Here is a 24,207-nt window from a genome sequence, read left to right on the forward strand (position 1 = left end):
TCGTGCTCGTTCATTTGCCCAAAGGCGGGGGAAGATGGCGGAGGGAGACGGTGAGTGCTCACACGAGCTGGAAAAGTCAAGTTGTATCGCGCTTCCAATTAAGCCACGGTGCTGTCGGCAAAATTGGGCAGCGTCGCTGCCTAAACCTGGCCACTTCGAGGGTAACAGGCTGCAAATATGATGGGTGGGTGTGGGGGCACGGACCGGCTTTTGCAGATGCGGGCCCGTCAGGGCGCACGGTGGTCGAGCGGCCCACGGTTTCCGCGGCTCCATCGTGCCTTGGCGGCCTCCCGGAGTTGGAAGGGGTTTGTGCGCCCCGCAACGACGCGGGACCAGGGGAGTTGGCGGAGATCCGAGCACGTGGCGGACACCACGTGGCCGCGGCCCACATCAGCAGGCCTGAGGGTTTTTTATAACTTTACTTCTCCGCACCCTCTCCCGCATAATTTTAGGGTGGAAAGACCTTTTTCTCCTCGTGTAACCGTTTTCCCAATTGCACGGATAGGTAATGTTGAGATGGCATAGTTTGCAAAGTTGCTGCCTTGGTTCCGACAAGCCAGGTTCACCCCTAACTTGCCATGCAACTGATGTGAAATTTGCACTTTCTCCGTCTGCGAGGGTTTCCTCCTGTTCCCCAAACACGTTCACATGGTAGGTTAATTAACGAGTTTTACATGTCCGGTGAAATGAGAACGGTTCTTCGAAGCAAGTCAACTCTTTAATACGCCTGCAAACGTATAAAATGGAGATAAATTGCCCAAGTATAACATTGGATGGGAGGGGGGGGGGGGGGCGGGGAGAGAAGAGTTCTTAACGTTTTAGTGTAACCAATAGATGCCCTTCTTCGTCATGAAGGGCCTTGTTTCTAAGGTAGATGATTGCCCAAGTGATTCATTTTTTTAATGTCAAGATTGAAAAACAAAAAGAAAACTGCAGCTAGTGGAAATGAACACAATTGTAGAAATATACCAGCTATTTTCTTGTAAAATTAAAAAGAACTGCTAAAATGATAAGTAACACACGCTCTCCTGCATTTTATTTAGTTTGGTGGAGAGTTTATTCATTCAAATCTACGCATTCTAAGCAGTCACTTGTATAAAACCGACCAAGATGTAGATTTGAATTAATAAATTTCAACTGGTAAAACATTCCTGTGCTTGGTAGCTTTTTGATAGTTTATTTGAGTAAATTGAGATTACTTTGATTTCTTTGGATTGCCGCTGTTCATCATCGTCTTTATTTGCAATTCTTTGGAACTGCTGACCTGTGTTTATTTCAGATTAACATTTGTTTTGTGCTATAGTTCATTTCACTTATTTCTCTTCTCAACGTGCCTGTCTTGGTTTGTTTCCCATTTTTGTGTTTGAGAACACTTCCACAGCTGCATTTTTCATCATCTTCAATTTACTCCACATGGATTCACCCAAGTTCTGCATTAACAATTTCAGTCTTAGTTCATGCTACAATTGTTTCTCAAATCATTGCTTTTGGTTTATTGTGAGATAGTTCCTCAAGCTGTCTTGGTCTATAGTTTTATTATATGCTTCGTTGTATACATCCTAGAATAAAACAATATTTCTTGTCACTTCTGGCTTCCAATCTTTTACCATGCCTTTTCACTTTATTTCTAATCTCCCTCTGATCATGAACAATAGTTCCCCAGTTGAGACCATGGCTTCATCCTTGTGTGACTTTCTCGTCTTTACTCTTTAGCTAGGAATCTTCACTGAAACAATGTTCTTTTCTTTCTGTCCTGTAACTAAATAGAATCAGTGCAAGCAAATATAGTGACCATGCTAAATTTTTCACTTATTATGCCCCCTCAAGCTTAGAATGTGCACTTCTCATCAGGGACCAATCCCTTGAAACCTGATGACATCTGACTGACTTTCAGCTTTATAGTGTCTGAATGCAAGGTCATTCATGCTTTTCTCTGGAAAGTTTTCTAAACAGCTACCAATTTTGTAGTCCTGCAACTTGTACTTTATCACTTCAAATCCATAGTGTGGCAACTCTGCTAGACTAGTTGTACTGCAAGATTTGTATTGTTTAATCTTGTTTCAGTCCTCAGGTACTCTCCCCATCAACCTTTTCTGATGTGTTGATCATTGCCGGTTCTGACTACTATTGCAAAGAATTCAAAAGCTTGATTACCAAATTCCACCTTGCTCCTATTTCAGCTCATTCTTCCCTTTAATTGACTCCCTTTTTCATTTCAGGGTAAAGGATAATGACTAAAATTTTCCACAAGCACACTGGTTGTGGGTGTGAGGGTGATCTGATTACGACATCTGTCACCCCATTGATCTCTAGGGATGATTTGGCTGATCTGGCTGGCGAGGCAGGTGTCACCCTTCCCTCACAGTTCCATGTGCGTCCCTCCTGAAGCTCAGCGCTCGGTCACAGAGGATGGCCCCTTAGAAGAGGACTGCTCCGCCGGTCTGTGTAATATGACGTAGCTACTCCCCTGCTAGTCTAAACCTCAAAGCACAATTGTTGTATCATTTTCTATGCTTTGACCTGTAGTGGTTTTACTCTTCTGTCACAGCTATTCCAATAATGTTAGAATTATTATCTGATATTTTAACTTCTGTAATGCTTTTTTCCTTCTTAATGTTTTCCCCATACAAAATTCATTGGATTATTAATCTTGTTTGTTCCCTTTCCTGCACTTAACTTTCATAACCTTTCCCTTGTACAAGCAAGGATGGGTTTCTCCTTGTCCTTGTTTTCTCAGATGCTTTCCACTCTAAACAGATTGTCCATTCTAGTATCTCTGAAATGCTGCCATCAGACATCCTTTCCCAAGAGATCATATGTGTTCTTATTCACCCTCCCATCACCAGCTGCAATCTCGTCATCTCTGTAGGGCTACTTTGAGGCAAGTCTGTTATTCTGCTGCCATTCAGTGCCTCAAATATTTACCAAATGAAGCAATGGTGTACAGTAAAAGTTCAAGAATCTGGAATTTCATACGTTAAATTTAACGGGCTTTCGTGTGAATGCATGTGTAAATGCCACAGGTGCATAGTGGCAACAAGCGGCCATGCTTAATACAGGTAAACGTCACAAAGAAATTCATTTGTATACTGTATTTTTCTTTTTCAGTGTTCATTTTTAAACATAATTTCAAGCATTACACGTCCTTAAAGGGAAATTTACATTTCTGTTAATTGTTGAATTTATTTTCTTAAACTGCTTGTTTTGATAAATTAAGTACCCTGTATTTGCTAATGAATAAACAATCAAAATTTACCTGTTCATCTCTATTACTCCTTAAATTTGAATTTTAAAAGTACTGCCCAAAACACTGAAAAATCCAGATTGACCTGAGCAGTCCAGATTTTTAGAACTTTTACAGTACAGGTGTGCGCCACTTTTAACATCTGATTAAGCAGCATCCAACCGCATATTACATCCGTGGTATGATAGGGTTATAATGGAATTCATTCAGAAATCCCAATCGGAAACTACAGAAGGAGAAGAACAGGTGCAGAAGAGGTTTACTGTTAAGAGGTTAGCCAAATTCTTTGGTAACAGCTTGCTGAAGAGATGGATCCAAACTCTGAATGCTTTTCACTGATAGAGAGGAATGCTCATGCAGTGTGTCTTGGGTAAACTTATACCTCTCATTTTGTTCGTTTTAGATTGGTCACAGTGTTTGAGCTACCGAAAGAAAATAGACACACACACCCAGAGCAGTTCAGTTTATACAAATGTTTATTACAAATTCAAAAGCTGATTTCAAACTCCAATACGCAAGCCCTTCCCAACTATACTTATCAACGCCTGGACTGGTCCCAACTGCCGAAGCGCGGCAACGACCGCACACTTGTAGTAGGTTGTCAGGGTGCCGGTAGCAGCTTCTCCACCTCCCCCGACCGGGATGTTGGCTGGACTCTAGAAGTTCTTGCTGAGAGATGTTGCCACGTCTCGGAGAGTCTCAAACTTCAGCAGCGGGACCATGGCTTATATTACCCAAAAACTGCTTTCCCAAGCACCTATTCCCAGCACAGCAAGAAAGATAAGCGAGCAAGCTAGCATGCTAGGCTTCAATCGAATAACATAATTTTCAGCTTATCACTTTGAACACAATGGTTTATTTTGCATCAAGGCTAGGCCTCTGACAGTCTGTGACCAAAACAAGCAGGAAGATTAAATGTTCTTGGTCCACAGATGTCCTTTCTTCAGATAACTGCATCTCTGGCCCCTCGGTGGAATTTAGCTTATGTCTGCTGATTCTAAAAAAACAGGCAGGTTCTCAGCCTTGCAGAAGCAAAGGCTGCAAAAGTAAAAAAAAACACGGTTAGAATCTTCCATTACACAGTGTTTGCTGCGTAGAAAGAAATTTATGAAGAAAGGAAAAGGCAAACAACACTGGAGATATTCCTGAAGAACCCAACACCTCCCCAAGAAGAGCCTCAGCCAGGTCCTTCAGGTTCAACAATGAAGGTTATTGGACCAGAAACACTTCCAGTGAAACACTGAGGAAGTTGAGAACTGATTTGGATGATTGTGATCCTCTTTATTAAATTGTGTGTGATTATAGGCTAATAAAGTTTTTACATAAAAATGTAAAAAGTGAACAGTTTAACTTATCGTAAGTTCAGTGTCCCATATAGTTTTACTAAGTATATTCAGTAATGTGTTCGAACAAAGTGCACATTGCATAACGCTCAGTTTCACAGAACATATTGTGGATGTTAAGCAGCACATACTCGTGCTTGTGCTACCTCTACTTGACAGTTTGTGCTGGCACTCTGTTGGGTAATGCTTTTTAGAATACATCAGTTCAGCCTGCAGTGGTGTCTGTCTTGTTCATTCACCGTCCTCCATATTTGACCATTGTCTATGAACTCCTGGACTATGGCTCAGAAACAGCACTTTGCCTTCCTATTCGTCACATTTATAGACTTCTGGGCTTGATACTGAAATCAAATACTTCAGTAATTGGAAATCTTTGATTTCTCCAATTTGCATTTCCCTTCAGCGTGTCTTTTACTAGCTATGACTGCTTCGATGGAAATCATTGGCATTTGTGCCAATCTCTTGTAACCTCTGCCCAGTTTTCTGCCTCCAGTCCACTGCCACTTCTTTGCAATTTAAAACTTGATTTTTCTGTAGTTAGGATTAATGTTCGTTGAACTGTAAGTGACTCCTTTTGTCTCTGCAGAAGGTACCTGATCTTAGTATTTACAGAACCTGGTGATTTTGCTTCGATAATATTACCCTTGATTGGCATTGCAGCTTTACTAGATTGTACTGAAATTATCTAAAGTAGGGATCTAGTTTTTAAAAAAAAATGTTTCCTAAATAACACTTTTTCCTCTTGCAGCATCTGTGAAGAAACACAAGAAGCATAGAAAGAAATCTGGGGAAAGCATTGGGGTATGATTTAATTTTAGCTTTGTGATTTATCCAGATGTGTTCTGCAAATGAAAGACAATATTTCATTGTACTATAATTTCAAAAGCTGCATTTATATAACTAAAATGTGGTAAATGGTTTTCTGTTTAATTTGTTCTTAAAATTATATTGTTAAGAATAGCAGCAAGTGTAACTTGAGTCGTGGGCAAGTTAACCCATTGCTTGAATCTTTGTCAAAATTGATGTATTGCTTGCAATGCAGTGATTTGGTTTTCTTTTACCTGGTCTTATTCCTGTTATTGTCTGATGGTCTGCTTTATCTAATATTGATATAATTGTTGCTTTTATTTCACAAATGGTCTTCATCAGATTCCATGTATATGCTTCTCTATCCATCACGAGCCCCTTTCACACCGTCGATTCCATGTGGGTTAACTGGCTAAATTGTGGGTTCGTTCCCAGTAATCGTGTGATGTGAAATGTCCCACCCCTTTCACAGTGCCAACCCTCCTAGGAAGTGGGTAAACTTACTGGGCATGCTGCCTTTCGGGACCCTTTCCCACTACACTATGATTTACCTGGTTAATTGGCAACCTCGTGTTTTAAGGGAGGTCCTGCCTCCAGCGGTGACAATGCGGGATCAAGCTGTGCTTTCACATCACCAGAAGGCGATTAGTGAGTTAAGTTGGCTGGTTGACTCTTGCCCCTACTAAGTGTCAGAGCCTGGTTGAATTTAACTTGCTCTGCCAGTTTAGAAAAGTTTTTCTATGTTGGGGAGAATTTTCTTCCAACTAAAAATTGGATTTATTTGAAGTATGCGTTATCACTGCAGACTTCTATTTTCCAAGGTATTCCAAGTTTTTATGCCGGGTTGTGATGCAACCAATCACTATACCTTTCACAGTGCAGCTGCAGTTATGTAATGGGTTTAGTTTTATGATACTCCAGACAAAAGTAACCCTTGTTTTGTGGTTACTGTAAAATGACACACATCAAAGAAGAAAAATGTCTGAAGTGTGTTGCTTGCAAGTTGACTGCTAGCCTTTGAGAAGTGTTTGTGGGTGTTCTGTAAAGCATCCCTTATAACTGGTTCCACTTCTCTGGGTTGCTTTATGACTGTTGAGGTCTATGATAAACTTGCAGTGACTAGCAGAAAGTGTTTAACTGCATGGGTGGGTTTTTGGCTTGGCTTTTGTGGTTCCCATTGAGTGGACTTGGTTCTCAATCCCATTGTGAATGCAACATGTCTCTGTTTAATTCCCTGGAATCACTGGTGATGGGGTCGTTTCTTTAAGGAGATGTCATTTAGTCATCCCGCAACAGCAAAGCTCTCAGCAGTGTCTATTTTAAGGAATTGGTGTTGGGCATGTAGGCAATGTAGCCCATGAAGTAAAAACAGTCATTAGAGCTCTGGTGTAGTTGGCATCAGAGAATGCCCTCATTACTTCTGGGATTGCACTTGTAGTACATTTTCAATGGTGTAGTTTTGGATACTTTTCTAATGTCCCAATGCATGTGTAGCTTGATGCAAAATTAATCGGTTTTCAATTTTTTTCCTTCTATTTCCAGGAAATCCAACAGGCGACTGATTTTCTTATCGCTCCAGAGTCAAAAACAATAAAGTTAGACACCTCTCATTGGCCTTTGTTGCTGAAGGTAAACTTGTCTATATGAATGGGTGTATATAAAAACAGGTCATGTCACTCGTCTGAGTGCTACTGGTACCATGTAACCCAATACTACTTGTTGCATGGTTTGCCTGGTGCGGAGGGTGGCTAGACACCCTGCAAGATGAAAAACGAAGACTTGTCAAAGGGCGGACAAAACCTCGGAGGGTCAACGGCCATCTAGCAAACACGTGACGTGGACCATCGAAAAGGCATCTCTTGCATCGAAGCTTGGTCTGCCCATTCACTGCAACAGAACTTCTCCCAGCCATCTTGGACCTCACCATGCCGCTAAATTCAGGAGGGGATGCTGAAAGTGTGGGTCTAAACTTGGGCAATCCCCATCTCACCTAAAATCCATTCGTGCACACACTGTTCCTTTCTGAGGAGTTGGGTATCCTTGTAGTGCCTGTCAAGGATCGGCCTGTACAGCCACTCCAGGATGCACATATCAATCCCCATAAACTGAAAGGAACCATCATCATCCTATAGGATGGATAGCCAGAAGAAGGTATTAAAGCAGGTGGTTGACTTAATATTTAAAAAAAAATAGCTTGTTTAATGTTGATTCAAAAATACAAGTTGCTATCTGGTCTTAAGCAGATGGTGAACTTGGCTCACCTCTTAATACATGAACACACTTCTTTTGCATGAATATACAGTACGTTTCCCTGTGTCCGAAGTTCTGAATGCTGAAAAGATCAAAAACCAAACTTTTTTGTGGTGCTGACGTCGCAAGTTGGAAAAAAATATATCACCTGCCTTGCTCACAAGGGGCTCTGACACTTGATCTAGTTTTGGGTACAACAGAGCTCAGAACCAGCTGGGAAGACAGACACTGGATGTCATCAAAGAGAAGCAGCTGGAATCTTGAACCATCAGTGAGCGACTGGAGGAAGTCGGTGGATCAGGCAGCGTATGGGGAGAAATTGAGTGCAAGGGTCACCCCTTAAACCAAATGGTATGAACGCCTATTGTCCTCGTTTCAGATAACTCCTGCCTCTCTCTTTTCCTTCCAGGCAGGAGTGGGGACTGCTGACGATACCATGCTGTTTTGGGGTTTTGTTCTGATTATATAAAAAAAACAAGCAACGTCTGGTCCCAAGTGTTTTGTATAGGGAAATGTACTGTATAAACCTTAATATGTTTTGTATTACTTTAAGTTGCACCAGTGCTCCATCTGCAGATTCCTCCCCCTCTGCGTAGCCATCCAAAAGACAATAACAGATAATTAACCCTCTTCCCCCAAGTTTACAGATAAAGCCATGCTAATAAAAGTAAAGACTTTTAATAAGCAGGGCTAAGGAGAAACCCCAACAGTGAGAGGCATCAGCCAGCTCTTCATCCTAGGCGAAGCCATTTTATTCAGACACACCTTTGTTCAAACTATTAAAACAGCTACTGTGGGCAAAGCACGACCAAGGCATTCCACTGACTGAATATTTGGTCCCATCTTTATCAAAGGTTTATTTGTTACTTCAGACAACGTTTATAATTTTAAACATTTAAATTTTAATTTATAATTTTCTCTTTTTGGCCAGTTGCTTGAATATTGGATAGCAGGGGTTTTACTCTAGTTTTAATCCAATTAATTAGTTCTTGGGGTAGATCAATTACCTCATCAATTGACTACTTTTCATCTGCAAACTAAATGTGATTTTGCTTTTGAAGTGAAGCATGACTAGATACAAATTCCATCATTGTATTGCAGAATTTTGACAAGCTTAATGTACGGACGGCACATTACACACCAATTCCAAGTGGTTGCTCGCCCCTCAAGAGGGAAATTGCTGACTACGTACGGTAAGTTCTACACTGACCATGAGCAATAGCTGAAGTTTATATATCTGAGCCACTGATCAACTTTGTGAGGTCCTTGGATGTCAGTGGAGGAAAGTCAAGAATTCTCAACCTTGAATATTGCAACCATAACTGAAAAGTAACTATTTCTTCATTTTCCCATCCACACAGTTTTAGTTTTAAGTTCATATTCATCTTCAGAGTTGTGTTCGATCTAATAAGATTTCTGCTATTGTAATCAGAATAACTAGCAATCTCCCCAGATTCATTGCAGCAAAAAAAAAATCTTTCCCCTTTAATGTGTCTACAGACTTTGGAAACCATTCCCACCCACTGTTCTCTTTTTGTGCCTCCACTATCATTGCAGACAGGAGAGACTAGAATTGCTTGGTATTGTTTTTCTCTAGCCTTTGTCATGGAATGACAAGCAATGTCATTACTTCTTGTATGATACCCATTAACCTCAGTCCTTTACCAGGATCAGTTGTTTCCCTCTATTCCTCATCCACACACTACTCATTAGTAATGTTATTTTGTTAGAAAACATTTCCTAATCATTCATGGTTAACCTACAGCTCTCAGTCTTGATTCTTTTTGGTATGTTGAAGGCACTGTAGAAATGGGATTTGTCATTAATTGACTATTGAAAAATGAATGAATGTTAGAGATGTCTTTGACAGATCTGGATACATTAATCTTGACAAGCCAGCTAATCCATCGTCACATGAAGTAGTAGCATGGATACGCAGGATTCTACGGGTAGAAAAGACTGGTCACAGTGGGACACTGGATCCTAAAGTTACAGGCTGCTTAATTGTTTGCATAGAACGAGCAACTCGACTAGTTAAATCGCAGCAAAGTGCTGGTGAGTAAATTCCTTTGCTGGTCTGCTTGACTAATGTTGCATGACTGTTTGTTTCACTTGGTGGCTATGTATATTTCTCTTTTCTCCTGTCATTCCTCCTGTTAAGTGGGTTTGGGGTGTGAGGGAAGCGATCTTGTAAGGACCTTGCTCAAAATTTCTCAAACTCTTAACTTGAGATACAATAACAGACATGGCCACTCCTGACAACTGCTTTGCTATTAATTGTAGGCAAAGAGTATGTGGGAATTGTTCGGCTGCACAATGCTATTGAAAGTGAACTGGAGCTTAGCCGGGTGAGTAAGCCTAAGTCCTTGATTTTTCAAATATAATTTCCAGTCAGAAATTTGAAAATGGTTTTCATGGGATACAGCTCGTCTCCAGATGTACAGTACAACTCAGATTATCCGAAATTGGATTCTCCGAAATCCTCAACTGACTTTTTCTTTACATTACGGATAAATGAGGATATCCAGAACAAATCAGAAATTCTCATTTATCTGAAATTTTTTCTCTGCCGAATTGACCTCTGGTTGAAAAAAATTCATTCAATATGAAATTAGATCGACAATTGTCCTAGTTTCAGGTAACTCCCTTTCCCCTCATTCCATTTCTTCTTTACCTTTCCCTATTCCCTTTTCTCTCCAACTCTCCTTCTCAAACTGCATACCACTGTCTCCCAGCTGCAAGCTGTTGGAAGAATCCCTTGTCCCAGTGCCCTCAAGGAGAGTGGCCTCCCAGGCAAGAGCAGGGACTTCAGGCTCAGTGGCTTCCTCTTCCCTCAGCACACCAGACGCCTACTACCACAAAAGCACACAATGTGTGTGTGGTATAGGCCTTGGGGACGATTTGGCGTTGGGACCCTGGTGGCAGGAGCTCCAGTGATCGGGGAGACAGGAGCCCACCGACTCATCAGTAAGTATTCCACCGGCCCAGAAATCATCTCAGGGGATCAGTGGCAGCGGTGGGTTTGTGTCACTTCGGCGACAGCATTGCAGCCAACATTTTTTTTGGTGAATTAAACATTATTTTGATGCTTAAAAAGCCTTCCCTTGTTGTTTAAACATTGATACAAGTGATTTGCTATTACTACTAGGCTATTTTTAAAAACAATGATCAGTTTTCTGAAAAAAAAAGTTTATCTGACATGTGCCCAGTCCCGACCATTTCAGATAATTGGAGTTGTACTGTAAATGGGATGTATAGATACTGTGTGGATAACTTAACCAATTCTTCAAATTGCCCATACTACTAGTGCTTTGAAGCATACTTTGAACTAATAGTGGAGGAAAGTTAAAAATTCTTAAATTATCTGTCTCAATACTCTTGTTCTATTCATCCCCTATATCTTGTATGTAATTGGTCTTGATATTGTACGTGAAATGATGAGTAAGTTTATCCATTCGCTGAGAAATGCAAGCAACTTACTTCACAACACGCTGATCCCTGTTAGAGATTTGGTGTGAATTACATCTATCTTGTGCTATATCTTGGTGTTCTGCTGAGATGCTGGTGCCTGATTAGGTGTAAGTGAATGTGAGGATGTTTGTCGGGGTTGGGAACATTTTGTGTTCCCCACTCTTAAGGATGAAGGATGGATCTGATCACGTACATTAATTTGGTTATCATATATGCCATTGTATAGGATGGTCCTCGAAACTTTCATTTTAAAATTGGGTTGTCCTATACAAAGAGTCTAAAATTCTGACCTTGACGGTGAAATAGGAAAACTGCAGCCATTTTTCACAATCTTGCACGTGCCCTGTTAGTTATTTGCGAAGTCTCAGTGTTCCTCCGTAGGGTACATCCATCTGTTAGGGGAATCGACAGTGGTTTATTTTAAAAGATCTAAATAAAATTTAAAGCTTTAAATGATCATTTGTTAATAAAATATTGTGATTTGCTTTTAACAGCATTCACTGGTCAGTGGTAAGTACCAGATTTTGTGGGGGGGGGGGGAGGGGAGTCGTCTTATTCAAAGGGTATCGCTCAAAACTAACATTTTGGTTGAAAATGCGGGGTTGTCCTATACAACAGCATATATGGTAGATTTAACTGAATGAGGAAATTTGCAAAGTGCCTTTCACTGTTTAAACCTTTATTCTTGCGTTTATGCGAGTCTAATTATACCGTTATACTCGGGGGTTTGAGAATAGTTTTTAACAGTTGAAAGTTTTAACTGAGTACAGTTATTAATGTTCCTGCTCAATCCTGAAATTTTTTTTTACACTAAGGGGTTGGAGATGCTAACAGGGGCGTTATTCCAACGACCTCCCTTGATTGCTGCTGTTAAAAGGCAGTTAAGAGTCCGGACCATCTATGAGAGTAAACTGATTGAGTATGATCCAGAGAGGCGCTTGGGTGAGGATTAAGTTTTGTTTTAATATTTTTAGTTAAATGGTCTTTAAAACATGTAAATACACTTCCAGTGAGCATATACTTTTGACAATTGATGATTAGGAATTACAAAAATGACTGTACAGAAGCTCATTTATAGTAATGGGCAGAATTGCACTTGAGAATGTATCTGGCATTATTCCTAGATTGTACTTGAATTTTGCATCCATATAGTACCTAGTGTCCTGGAGCCATCCCATAAAGTGAACAATACTACATATAACCACAAACAATGAAACCTGTGGCCCTGCTCCCAGTCGGTTGATGTAGACCAATGCTGGCAGGCATTGCTTAGCAGATATACTGGTTTGTCATCAGCTCTCTCTGGCCTGATAGTGTGGGCAAATATGGTTAAGGGAGATTGTTTCAAACCTGTGTCCAAGATACAGGACATCTGCCTTTCCTACCTTGCAATGTAGGAGTAATAGAGCTTTTAATGCGAGCAGATGGGATTTGCATAGATGGCCAAAAATGTTGGCAAGGTCTTAGTGGACTGCAGGGCCAGTTACTGTGCTGTGCAATTCTGACATGTGCAGCCCTTCTGACTCTCAAGGACCTGTTGATTTTTCCCACATTCAAAGTTTGAATTTATTGTCAAAGTGTATATGCATAACGTCACATACAACCCTGCAATTCTTTTTTTTTCCCCTGCGGACCAGCAGAATTTCTAATCAACAGTAGGCAAATTGAGAAAAATGTAAACTAACGCAAGTACAGAAAATAAATATTCAGTAATAAATAATGAGCAAAGTAAGAATCCTTAAATGAATCTCTGAATGAATCTGTTCAGGGGTGATAGCTGAGGTGTAGCAGCTAATCCTGAATCTCGAGATACAAGTTGTGTGGCATAAGTACCTCTTTCCTGATGACAGCAGTGAGAACAGAGCATGTCCTAGTGATGTGGATCCTAAATGATTGCTGCTGCTTGCCAACTGCAGCATTCCATGTCGATGTTCTTGATGGTGGGAGAGTTGTGCGTATGATGTACTGGGCTGTGTCCACTACCTTTTGCAAAGCTTTCTGCTCAGAGGTATTGGTGTCCCCATATCAGAATGTGACGCAACTGGTTAGTGCACTTTCCACTACACATCTGCAGAAGTTTCCGATGCCATACCAAACCTCTGCAAACTCGAGGAAATAGAGGCACTAACACGCTTTCTTCACATGGCAATAATATGAAAGGCCCAGGAAAGTTGCTCGGAGATGGTGACTCCCAGCAATTTAAATTTGCTCACTCTCTCCATCTCTGATTTCCCCCAATAATCGCAGGATCATACACTCTCATCAACTCCCAGAGTTTGCTTGATCAATTTTTATTGACTAATAAATCTATCAACCAATGAATTGGGGAGGAAACTGGAATGGCTCAGGAAACCTATGTGGTCACAGATAGCATGCCAACACACAGGCTGTGGTTTGGATTGAACCTCATTTGCTGGAAATATAAGCAGCAGTTCTAACTGCAAAGCAGTCGGTTTGAAAAGATTGGAGAGGTGGAAAGGTCAGGGCATTGTGGTTTGAAAAGAATTTGAAAATGGAGTTGTAACTCAGATGATGGGTTTTCTTTAGTGTCTCTCCAAAGGTGTAGATCTTTCCATTTGCCAAAATGATATTGGTGAGAGGTTGAAAAGATTGGTGAATGGGTTAGTAAAAATGAAGATATAAGCAATATAATTTGGAATGAGGTTAAATTTGTTTGTTGACTGGTAAAAATTAGGGTATAGATGGGTCTAATGGTACAAAGATTAATAATTGTTTTCGGGTTCAATGGTTTAGTAACTGAAAGCTCTTGGATGGGACAAGTAGAATTACATCACAACATTGCATTGTTTAAACTGAGTTGCAGAAGGTTTGAGTTGCATTCTGGCCAAATGATGTTAAATAAATGAATTGAGCATGCTGTGCCAAGATGACTTGCATCTATCACCCTTGACTGATGGCGAATGCATCTTGTTTAGTTTATTATGAATGTTTACACATGGAGATTTTAAGCAGCCATAAGGTATTTGGATTATAGGCACCTCCACTTGTTTTCTTTTGTAGATGCTGATGAAGCAAATGTAGCCAAGTTGTCATTATAGTGAAATCTCATTTCACAATCACCAGGTTCCACGAAACATTGGTAAATATAGGCCTAGGCTATACTTCCAAGGCAAGTACATCCAGAGATACAAATTGAACTCAGATCTCCAGGAGTGGTCTTGCCAAAGTCTTGAACTGTTGCAGCAATTCTTTACCTTTTGTACTTCATTGACCTTCAAAAAAAATAGTATGCACTTCTTGCTGTACCTTCATGTTTGCTTTATTAGCATTTTCCTGTTTTGATATTCTGTCATAGGCAATGATTAACATAATTATTCTCTATTATTTCCGTGCCTTTATATTCCCCTTCAGCTTATTTTCAGTGAATTTGGATGTAACACAATCAAATGAAAAGTCAAAGCCATAAATATCAATTATAAGTAGCTGATCTTGTTTAAAATTTGTCAGTCCAAATATGACAGTTCCACTCTTTTTTGACTAATTTATTTCATAACATACAATCTTTTTGTGGTACTTATTTTGATATATTTAAGGCACGTTTTCTGTAACGTCTAAGCAGTATTGTATCTGCATTTAGGAGTTTTTTGGGTGAGCTGCGAAGCAGGGACGTATATCCGAACACTGTGTGTTCATATTGGCCTGTTACTTGGAGTAGGTGGTCAGATGCAGGAGCTAAGAAGGGTACGGTCAGGAGTGAATGGAGAGAAGGTAGGAGTAATCCTTAATTGTTTTTAAATTCTGAAAACCAAGTCATACCCAGATGGTTTATGGGTGATGGTCAAATGTTTCTGGTTTGTCCAAAGTGTTGAGTTCAGTGCAGGTTGCTTTCTCCTGCCCTGGTAATTAAGCTTTGGGAAAGTGAATGGCAAGGAGCTTTTGCACAAAGTGGCCATGTTTGTGTGTGCGTCCACCAGAAGGCTCCGGGCTGACAGTTGATTGAGGGAAATATCTTAATATTTGTGTTGGTAATCTTAAGCTCTTGCTTTGACTTCAGGATAACATGGTAACAATGCACGACGTGTTGGATGCCCAGTGGCAATATGACCACAATAAGGACGAGACCTATCTGCGTCGTGTCATCTTGCCCCTTGAGAAGTTGCTGGCAACCCACAAGCGGATTGTTATGAAGGACAGTGCAGTAAGTAGAGAAGAGAAAAGCAAAATCACCCAAAACAAAAATGCGAACTGGATTTACTTATTGTGGATCCCTTGGTAAAGATTGAGCACTGAGCATTAGAACGCACAAAATTTAAAATGTCATTTGATAGGGTGTTTTCCATTTACTGTAACACCCCCTGATGCTTCCCTGCTGTTGAAATCTTTATTCATATCCATCTTGCCTTTGAACAATTTTGATGCATTTTTCACTTTCACCAATATTCTGTTGAAAGAAAACTCCAGATAATTCAAAACCACCCCTTGTCCTAGACCCTGTTATAGCCCATTGTCCATATGCTCAAATGTAACTTAATTGGCTCTCTTGGTAGTCATGTATCCAACTGCCATGGCCTTATTTTTTTGTTATTGTGTTCCGCAACTCCTCTGAATCTTTTTCTACTGAAAGCACCATTTTGAAAAAATTACAACCAATTTATCGCCATTCATTTTCAGTGGTTTTTATTTTTGACCTGACCCTGATTGAGAATGAAGTTGGCACTTTTAAACCATGGGGAGTTGAGGGTGATTGCTAACCGATCAGAGTTCCTATTGAATCATTTGTTTGGTTTGCAATACTAATAGATTTGGGTGTTTATTTTTAGACTACATTTTATATATACACATCTTTTGAAGATAAATTAGGTTGTTCTTGATATCTGAATTTTGCTGAATAATAGTCCCGGCTGCTCTTATTGATTTGTTTTTTTTATCTCTCAGGTAAATGCTATTTGCTATGGTGCTAAAATTATGCTGCCAGGTCTGCTCCGTTATGAAGATGGAATTGAAGTGAACCAGGAAATTGTTGTCATTACAACAAAAGGGGAAGCAATTTGCATTGGTAATGGAACTTGAAATTCTCTTGATATTTGGGATAATTTGGATGTCACTAAATCTAGTTGATGTGTTTGGGAAATTGATTTCATTCTTTCAGACCGTTATCAAATACGTACGAATACTGGGTCTTCAAGTGTGATTATAAGCAGAAAACGATATTTCACATACTTCAAAAGATTGTTTAAAAGCTTTGTATGTTGTTTCTTGATCTTTTGGTTATCTTCTTGTGGCAGGTATTGCATTAATGACAACTGCCGTGATCTCAACGTGTGACCATGGTGTTGTGGCAAAAATAAAGCGTGTCATCATGGAACGGGACACATACCCACGTAAATGGGGCCTGGGGCCCAAGGTAAGTTTGGACAGTGGCTAAAAACCAGATGGTCTAGCCACATGATGTTCTACAGTGAACATTAGCACATGGTGCAAAGATGACAGTTATCTATCATCCTTGACTGATGGCTAGCACTTGGTTAATATATCTTGTGTTTGTGGCTGGGTGACTCCTTAACAGCCCTTCAGAATGTGGTGGGATCTGTTCTCTGCTTGGCAGTAGTCTATGCTAACGGACTATTAGTCATTTTAAATGTGAAAGATGTAAAGATGGCAAAAAAGGCATTAAGAGATTAGAAAATGTTTAATGCAATAAACAAGTTTCTTAACTCCAAGGCAGTAAAAACAAAAAAGGGAGAGGAACTCCCCAGATCTCATAGTATCCATAGGAGCACTATACCCATTTCTTCTTTTCCCCTAGCTTTTTCTGTTTCTGAATCTTTGTCTCTCTCCTCCCAACTTCATTCACCCTCCCCTGATCAATTCTCACTTTTTCCCTCCATTCCTCCTATCCATGTCAAATTATGGTGTTTGTCTGTTGGCCTGTGTTTCTCCCCCTGTCCTTTCTTTAATCCTCCACCAGCCTTTTTATTCAGATGCATGCCTGCCTTTTGCTCGAACCTTGAAGAGCTCAGGCCCGAAACTGGTTATATATCTTTACCTTCCATGGGTGCTGTGAGGCCTGCTGAATTCCCTCAGCATTTGCGTTTTTTACAATAATCATAGCATCTACAGATTATGTTAGGTTCTAAGGCACATTTAAACCTTGGGGAGTTAAGGGTGATTGCTAACTGATCAGAGTTCCTATTGAATCATTTGTTTGGTTTGCAATACTAATAGATTTGGGCATTAAGAAATGCAAATTCCACTGCCGTGCAAGGAAATTTGTGATGTAGTTTTGTTCCCTTTTTGTACTGAAAAGTTTTTAGTTCACTTTTTATTTCCCAGTGAATCCATTAAGTTTAAAGAGAGCATGGGAAGCAGGGCTTTAGTTTAAAGAGAGTGTAGGAAATAGAACCACAGTGATTCAAATTGAAAACACACCAGGTGCTTAACTGTTGGAATTTTCAAGTGGTTAGTTAATAGATCGGAGTTTTGAAAGTAAGGTATTTTGGAAGACGTGAAAATTGTTTTCGACTTTGGAGATTCAGATTGGTCACCAAAGGTTTGAATCTTAACGTTAGATTATACATCCATCATTTTGATTTTTTTTTTTGTACTTCGAAGGCAAGTCAAAAGAAAATGATGATAAAACAAGGTTTGCTAGATAAGCACGGCAAGCCAAATGGAAGTACTCCTGAGTCGTGGATAAAGGACTACGTAGATTACCGGTAACATAAGAATTTTACCTTGCATTTGAATGTTGTGGTTAATGTGTTTTTTGCCACTTGGTGGTGCCCTTGTATCATTACTGCATAATAAATAACATTGCAGTTGAACTCCTGTGGTGCACTTTAATTCTGTGCAGTGACGTATTTGATTCTACTAAATGGGTGTTGTATATTGAGGTCTCCCAATGTACTCTTGTTTCAAGTTGATGGCAATGCCAAACTGAACTTCCATTTAGCATGAAATAAATAGGCAATTCACCTCAATTTGTGCAAGGATTATATTTTTGAAACTGAAAACTAGCAGACAGTTATCCCTTTCCAGTCTGGTGTGGCTTCAGAGGGAGTCAGTCTGCAAGAAGAATTGGAATTGCAAGATTACAGCCGTCCATATTATAGGACTGTTGGGTTCAGCTCTTCCTAACATGGTAATCCTATAATTTGTAATGGCCATCTTCTGGCATCTGAAAACTTCATTTGGTATCAAGGCGATGAAGGCAACTATTTTTGTTCAAGCACCTCTTGATATACATGCTGAATTTTTCTCAATGTTTCCTTTCTAGTCCGAGAATGGAAGTAGCCAGCAATGTGGCACAAATCCAGGCAGTGAAGGTAAGTACATCTAACTGGAGTAATTTTCACAAATAAGATTTCATTTGTTGAAACTAATTCTGTTTTGTGAGAGTGATTGAGTTCTTTCAAGTGAAGCAACACTTCATGTAATTTGTAGGAGCCACATTTACTACTCCTCTGCATCGGAGATACCGGACACAGACTGGGAGATGGTTTCACTGCGTACCTTTCTCTGGCCACTGCAGCAATTAGGACCTCCCAGTGGCCAACCATTTTTAATTTCACACACTATTGCCTCGCTAACCAGTCTGTATTCTCTCATCCTGCCAAGTTGAGGCCACCCTCATATTGGAGGAACAATACATTTTATTCTGTCTCAGCACTCTCCAATCAGACAGAATAAATATCAATTTCTCCATTAACCCCCTTCCTGGACTTCTCTCTTCCTCATCCCTCCCTCTCTCTATCGAGCTCCTATCAGAGTCCTCTGCCCTCCCTGTCATTTTTCAGCTTCTTTCCTTTCTAACCTCTCTCCTGTATCCACCTCTTGTTAGCCTGGGCTTCTCTCCCTTCCCTCAGCTTTTTTATTCGGGCATCTGACTGGTTTTCAACATACCTAATGAAAGGCTCAGGCCAGAGACTGAAATTGCCTTTGACTTTCTCTAGCACTTCTGTGTACTGCATTAGACTGCAGTCTAATCTGGGGAGAAGAAATGCAAAGGAAATGAGAAAGAGGTTGACTATATCATTAAATATTAGGCAAGTGGGAGGTGAGAAGAAAATCATAGAATGCAAATTATTACTGGAGCCATGATCCTTGTTTCTTAGCCAGTTCTGCTGGAATTGAACAACAATCTGGAAGAAACTGGTGGGTTGTGCAACATCAGTGTGAGAATAAAATTGTTTTGGGCCACAATACTTCATCAGGGCTGAGTGTTTGATAGTGGGTCCATCTAGTCTTATCTAATTCTTCCCCAATAGCGCTTCTATCAGTCTCATTATACCTCTATTGTCACCTCTTATCAGACTGCTAGTACCTGAATATTTACATTGGGTGATTGAGTTTCTGTGATATGGTAAATTTGGATACATTCCAGTAATGGGCATTTTCAGTTACGATCTTATTAGTATCTTGTAAAGATAAGACAAATGGTGTACACTGTTGGTAAGTGTGAGGTTATCCACTTTGGAAGGAAAAATGGATGGTCAGGTTATTATTTAAATTGCAAGCGATTGCAGAGTGCTGCTATACAGAAGGGCTTGGGCATGAACTGCAGAAAGTTGGTTTGCAGGTGCAGCAGGCTATCGAGAAGGCAAATGAAGTTGACCGTCATTACTAGATGGATTGAATGGATGGATATGCTGCAACTGTGCAGGGTACTGGTGAGACTGCATCTGGAGTACTACTTGCAGTTCTGGGCTCCTTACTTAAGGAAGGATATACAGGCTTTGGAAACAATGCAGAGGAGGTTCACCAGGTTGATTCCAGAGGTGAAGGGAAGGGGTTACCCTACAAGGAGAGATTGTCTGAGGCTGTACTTGCTGCAGTTCAAAAGAATGTAAAGGGATCTTAACAGAAATGTGTAAAATTACAAAAGGTAAGATGAAAGTAGGTAAGTTGTTTCCACTGGTAGGTGAGACTAGAACTAGCCTCAAGATTCATGGTAATAGATTTAGGACAGAGATGAGGAACAGGTTTTGAAGCAATGAAGGCTACCTCAGTAAATGTATTTCAGACAAGCTTGGATAGATTTTTATGTAGATGGAGAATTAAGGGACATGCAGAAAAGGTGGGTAGGTGGAGATGAGCCTGTCATCAGATCAGCTCTGATGCTATTGAATGAAGGAGCAGACTCAATGAGCCAGATGGTCTACTCCTGCTTCTTGCGTTCTTATGAAGGCAGTGCTCATTTTCTCATGTATTTGAGTCAACTATTTGCTCAGTCACACAGTCGAAATTTAACGCTGACTCTTTAACTCTGCATTTATTCAACAGAGAAAGAGGGAAAGTGAGAGTGAAGAGACAGTGATGTCACCCACCCCTGCCATGGCAACATCCCAGCCAGAGCCAAATAAGCATGAAAAAAAGAAAAAGAAAGAAAAGAAGCAAAAATTATTGCAGGAAACACCGGTGAGCATGTAGGATATGTTTCAAAAGAAGGAAAATGAAAAGATTAGATAACACTGGGCACCATTTCCTCAACTTGAGTTACATGCTTAAGTTTGGGGTTTGAGCTGTACTTGTGTGGAGAGGTGGAAACTGGAAAATAGAATTTGAGACATTTGTGGAGCATACTGCTGTGTGGAGTTCAAGGCAGTATGGTGCACAAGGTGATGTCTTGGGTAATATTTTTGAAAACTTTTAATATATTCCACACCCCCCCCCCCCCCCCATTAATATGCATTGACACCTCTATCCTTTTGTATAAATAACTTGAATGAATAGATAAAGTTTCAAAATTTATTGATAAGACAGGAGTGATGGAAATTAGAAATGTTAGGGTTAATGGGAAAGAAGCTGGTGGATTGGGCATAATGTGGGAGAAATGAGAGGTTATGCACGTGAATGTTAATGCACCAATGTCTTTTCTGTCGATTCATAACAGGCAAAGACAATGTGGTGTAAAATGAAATCCAGGAGAGGGTTTGAGATTCAAACCAAGGTTGCATTGCTGAAGTTGTTCTAATGAAGACCACGCTAAGTACTGGAGATAGCTTGTTTTCTATAGCTAAGGTCAGATGCTCTGCTGTCAATCAAGACTGGTGGTATTTGTGTATAACTTGTGTATATAAATTTGTTTTAACTGGCAAGCTTTTATTGCAGAAGGGGTAAACCATGCAGAACTGGGAGAAGAATTGCATTGTCAATTCGCTGGAATGATGGCTTCCTCTAAAATTGTAATGAATGATGACAACCTTGGAATTCAGAATGTAGGTGATTTGACTCGAATAGTCAAGAACTAAAGATGAACCAGAATTCTTCTGCAAATCAGTTAGTTCTGAACTGGAGAGTATAGGCTTTTAACTGGCATAGATAGAAGTGGGTTACAAAATAGCCCTGATTTTCCTGAATGGTGAAAATCTGCTATGCTTCAAGATTATCAGTGGATTTTTTCCTTTCTGCAGGTGAGATCTGAAAGTAGTGATCCAGTATCTACACTTGTGGCACAAGAGTCCAGTCCAGAACCCGTCAAGAAAGAAAAGAAAAAGAAAAAAGGGATGGAAATGGAAGAGTCTGAGACTGCAGTAAGTGCCATTAATCTCCACTGTAGTGGTAATTTTTAATATGGAATAACGATAGCTTTTTCTTGCTGTCAGGTAACTTGTTAATTTGTTCTTGAAGGATAAATCTAGTAGTTGAACTGTCGAGTTGTAATTAATCTGCAGTGTCCAAAATGGTGACTAGTTAGATTACCATATAGAAAATCTTGTGGATTCACATAGCTATGGGGAGAGATCTTGGATGTTTGAGTCATGTTTTTTTAGCAGTGGGTAGCAGTTGCCCTTTAGTTTGAAAAGGAAGTGCAGTGAATGCTTTTAATGTTTGGTCTTTAAAATTTAACCTGATTTGGCCACAAGACTGCCATCTGTGCAGTAATAATTCTAAAGGCAGCTTGCTGTTTCATTGAGTTGTCAGTGATGGCTTCTGTAGGGGCTGTGGGAGCACTGAAAACGAATCCATGGACACGGTGACTCTGAGAGGACTCTTACTTTCTCTAGGCCCTTTTATAGTTGGGGGGGGGAGGAGCAATTGTAAAGACAGATATTCTGTCTTTAAATTGCTTCACTTAGCTCCATAAAAGGTGCAAAGGAGGATTGATTGGTCGAACTCACTCCACCTTCAATTTGCCTAGGGGGAAGACATAGAGGTGGAGTGAAATCACTCCACCTTCTGTGTAAAAGGGTTGCGTGACTATGTCATGAATGACACCATCAGCCCGTGACCCAAGAGCATAAATTTTAAAGAACCCATATGGTCAAAAAAGGCAATGGTGTTGCACAGAAGATCTGCCCGAGTCCTTAGACTGCAGATTTCCACTAGTGCTTGTTAGTACCTGCTCTTAAGTCACCATTTTCAGTATAGGCCACTTTCTCTTCCTGGTGCCTATGTTTGATGTGGTGGGTGGCTGAACTGCACTTCTTACCCTGTATAAAAGCACAATCTGCATTCTGGGTTGTCAGCATAAAGGGTAAATTTGCCTTTTTAAACTTGAGCAGGCGATATACACCTTTTGTGTATATATAAAAAAACCCCTAACTGTAAGGTGCTTCAGGCAATTTCTGCCGGTGGCGAATCTGGCAGACAAAAACAATTTTTGTATATTATTGCACTGTCTTTATTAAATGATCATTGAATTTTGAACAGAAGAATGGCAGTGTCCTTCTTATAAATTGTTGCTTTGTTAGTGGACCTATTTATAATTTGCTTCTGATTCAAGTTCTTGTGATTAATTTAGGATCAGAAGCTAAATAGGTATTTGTCCTGTAGTTGCTAATTTGTTAAATCATGTAGGCATTTTTATTTGCTAATGGCATTAATTGTCTACAGGAGACTGAAAGTTCTAAAAAGAAGAAAAAGAAAAAAGAAAAAGCTGCAAAGTGCGAATAATGAGGTTACTTTTATCTGGATTTCTTGGTCAGCAGAGAGAAGGCGGCTTTTGCAGGGATAAAGCTGATGGAGTTCTGTGCTAATTCCATCCCAAAAGAATGTTACTGCTGAATGGCCTTCATGATTAAAATTTGTAATTTTGTATCTAGGCTTTTGTTGCCTCATTGAGTTCACTATCCTGTTTTAAGGAATAATAGTTGAAGGTTCATTGACACTCATTGCATTGTGTTTCTGGATAATGCTGTAAGAATAGTGATTTACTCTGGAAAGAATATCCAGGGGTGAAAAATCAGCAGACTTTTGGAGTGAACAACCGATGTTTCCTCTTGGGAGTATTTTGTATGGGAACATTTTTTTAATGTCTGAATTTAAAATGGCGCATGGCATGGAACCTGACATTGAAGGTCTAATAATTAAGCTTGTTTATAGGGGAACATTTGGTAAAAAAGGGCATTGTTGCAATGGATCCCTTGGGAGTTTATTTTGATTCATTTGTTGACTTTTTGAGCGGACAAAATCCATTGCAGATATAACAGATATATGATCATGGGCTCATTTCACTTAAAAATTAAACTTGGAAGATTTGAGAAATGAGTTGCTTAGGGTGGGATCATTTGCAAAGTACTACCAATGTGAATATTTTAACTATTTTTATATTGGGGTTCTAGGTTACTGTACATTGTAATAAAATGCAGATTTTTAGGGCAATCCCATAAATCTTTCTTTCAAGATGTGTTGTATTCACCTGTGACCCCCATTGTATATTTAACTGTATAGACTTGTTTGTAACAAGCCGTGTCATTTTTAAAAAAATAAATGGCTTATTTCTACTTGTTTTTGTTGGGTGAAATTATCATCTAATAGAGTAGAAAATGAGCATGTATATGCCTAGGGGGAACTTACTGGTTTGTAAGTGTCCACACTTCTCTACAAAAGTCTGAATCCCATGCACATACAATTGAGTAGTCCTGAAGGTGGCTTGAATACCAACAAGTTTTATTAATTGGGGTGATGTCTCACCTCTAGCAATCCAGGTTCATTTATGACTTCAGTGCTTTGTGGCATATACTCATTTTCCCTCTTGACCATTTGGGTTTTCCTTTGATACTCTGCAGGCCACTAAATGGCCCCTTGGTTTATAACTGTCTGGTAGCATCCAGAAAAATGAGGGGGAATATGGTTACATGGAAATGCAGTTGTAGATTCTAGGCTGCCATGACATATAAGCATATTTAT

General features: G+C 39.9%; 1 protein-coding gene and 4 non-coding genes across 6 annotated transcripts; all 5 read left to right on the forward strand.

Annotated features, from left to right (window-relative positions):
- On the forward strand, positions 1 to 23,801 carry dkc1 (dyskeratosis congenita 1, dyskerin). Of its 2 annotated transcripts, XM_069893328.1 has the most exons (16): positions 1 to 50; positions 5,336 to 5,388; positions 6,937 to 7,023; positions 8,746 to 8,837; positions 9,515 to 9,699; positions 9,928 to 9,992; positions 11,931 to 12,057; positions 14,714 to 14,844; positions 15,131 to 15,274; positions 16,012 to 16,132; positions 16,362 to 16,480; positions 17,689 to 17,792; positions 18,353 to 18,401; positions 20,359 to 20,493; positions 21,489 to 21,608; positions 22,912 to 23,801. In XM_069893328.1, exons 1-16 carry the CDS (start codon positions 35 to 37, stop codon positions 22,969 to 22,971), a joined length of 1,608 nt encoding a protein of 535 aa, XP_069749429.1. In that variant the 5' UTR covers positions 1 to 34; the 3' UTR covers positions 22,972 to 23,801. The 2 variants fall into 2 exon arrangements, with proteins under 2 accessions (XP_069749429.1, XP_069749430.1); XM_069893329.1 differs by lacking the exons at positions 18,353 to 18,401; positions 20,359 to 20,493; positions 21,489 to 21,608; positions 22,912 to 23,801 and having other exon boundaries at positions 17,689 to 17,796.
- On the forward strand, positions 11,074 to 11,304 carry LOC138742209 (small nucleolar RNA SNORD17). The gene has a single exon (XR_011343999.1). It is a non-coding gene; the product is annotated as a small nucleolar RNA SNORD17 (small nucleolar RNA).
- On the forward strand, positions 13,960 to 14,035 carry LOC138742197 (small nucleolar RNA SNORD83). Its single transcript, XR_011343986.1, has one exon. It is a non-coding gene; the product is annotated as a small nucleolar RNA SNORD83 (small nucleolar RNA).
- Positions 14,932 to 15,022, forward strand: LOC138742204 (small nucleolar RNA SNORA36 family). The gene has a single exon (XR_011343994.1). It is a non-coding gene; the product is annotated as a small nucleolar RNA SNORA36 family (small nucleolar RNA).
- On the forward strand, positions 16,517 to 16,592 carry LOC138742196 (small nucleolar RNA SNORD83). The gene has a single exon (XR_011343985.1). It is a non-coding gene; the product is annotated as a small nucleolar RNA SNORD83 (small nucleolar RNA).
- Positions 23,802 to 24,207: the final 406 nt, after the last annotated feature.

The sequence above is a fragment of the Narcine bancroftii genome, chromosome 8, assembly GCF_036971445.1.
Source record: "Narcine bancroftii isolate sNarBan1 chromosome 8, sNarBan1.hap1, whole genome shotgun sequence".
NCBI lineage: Eukaryota > Metazoa > Chordata > Chondrichthyes > Torpediniformes > Narcinidae > Narcine > Narcine bancroftii.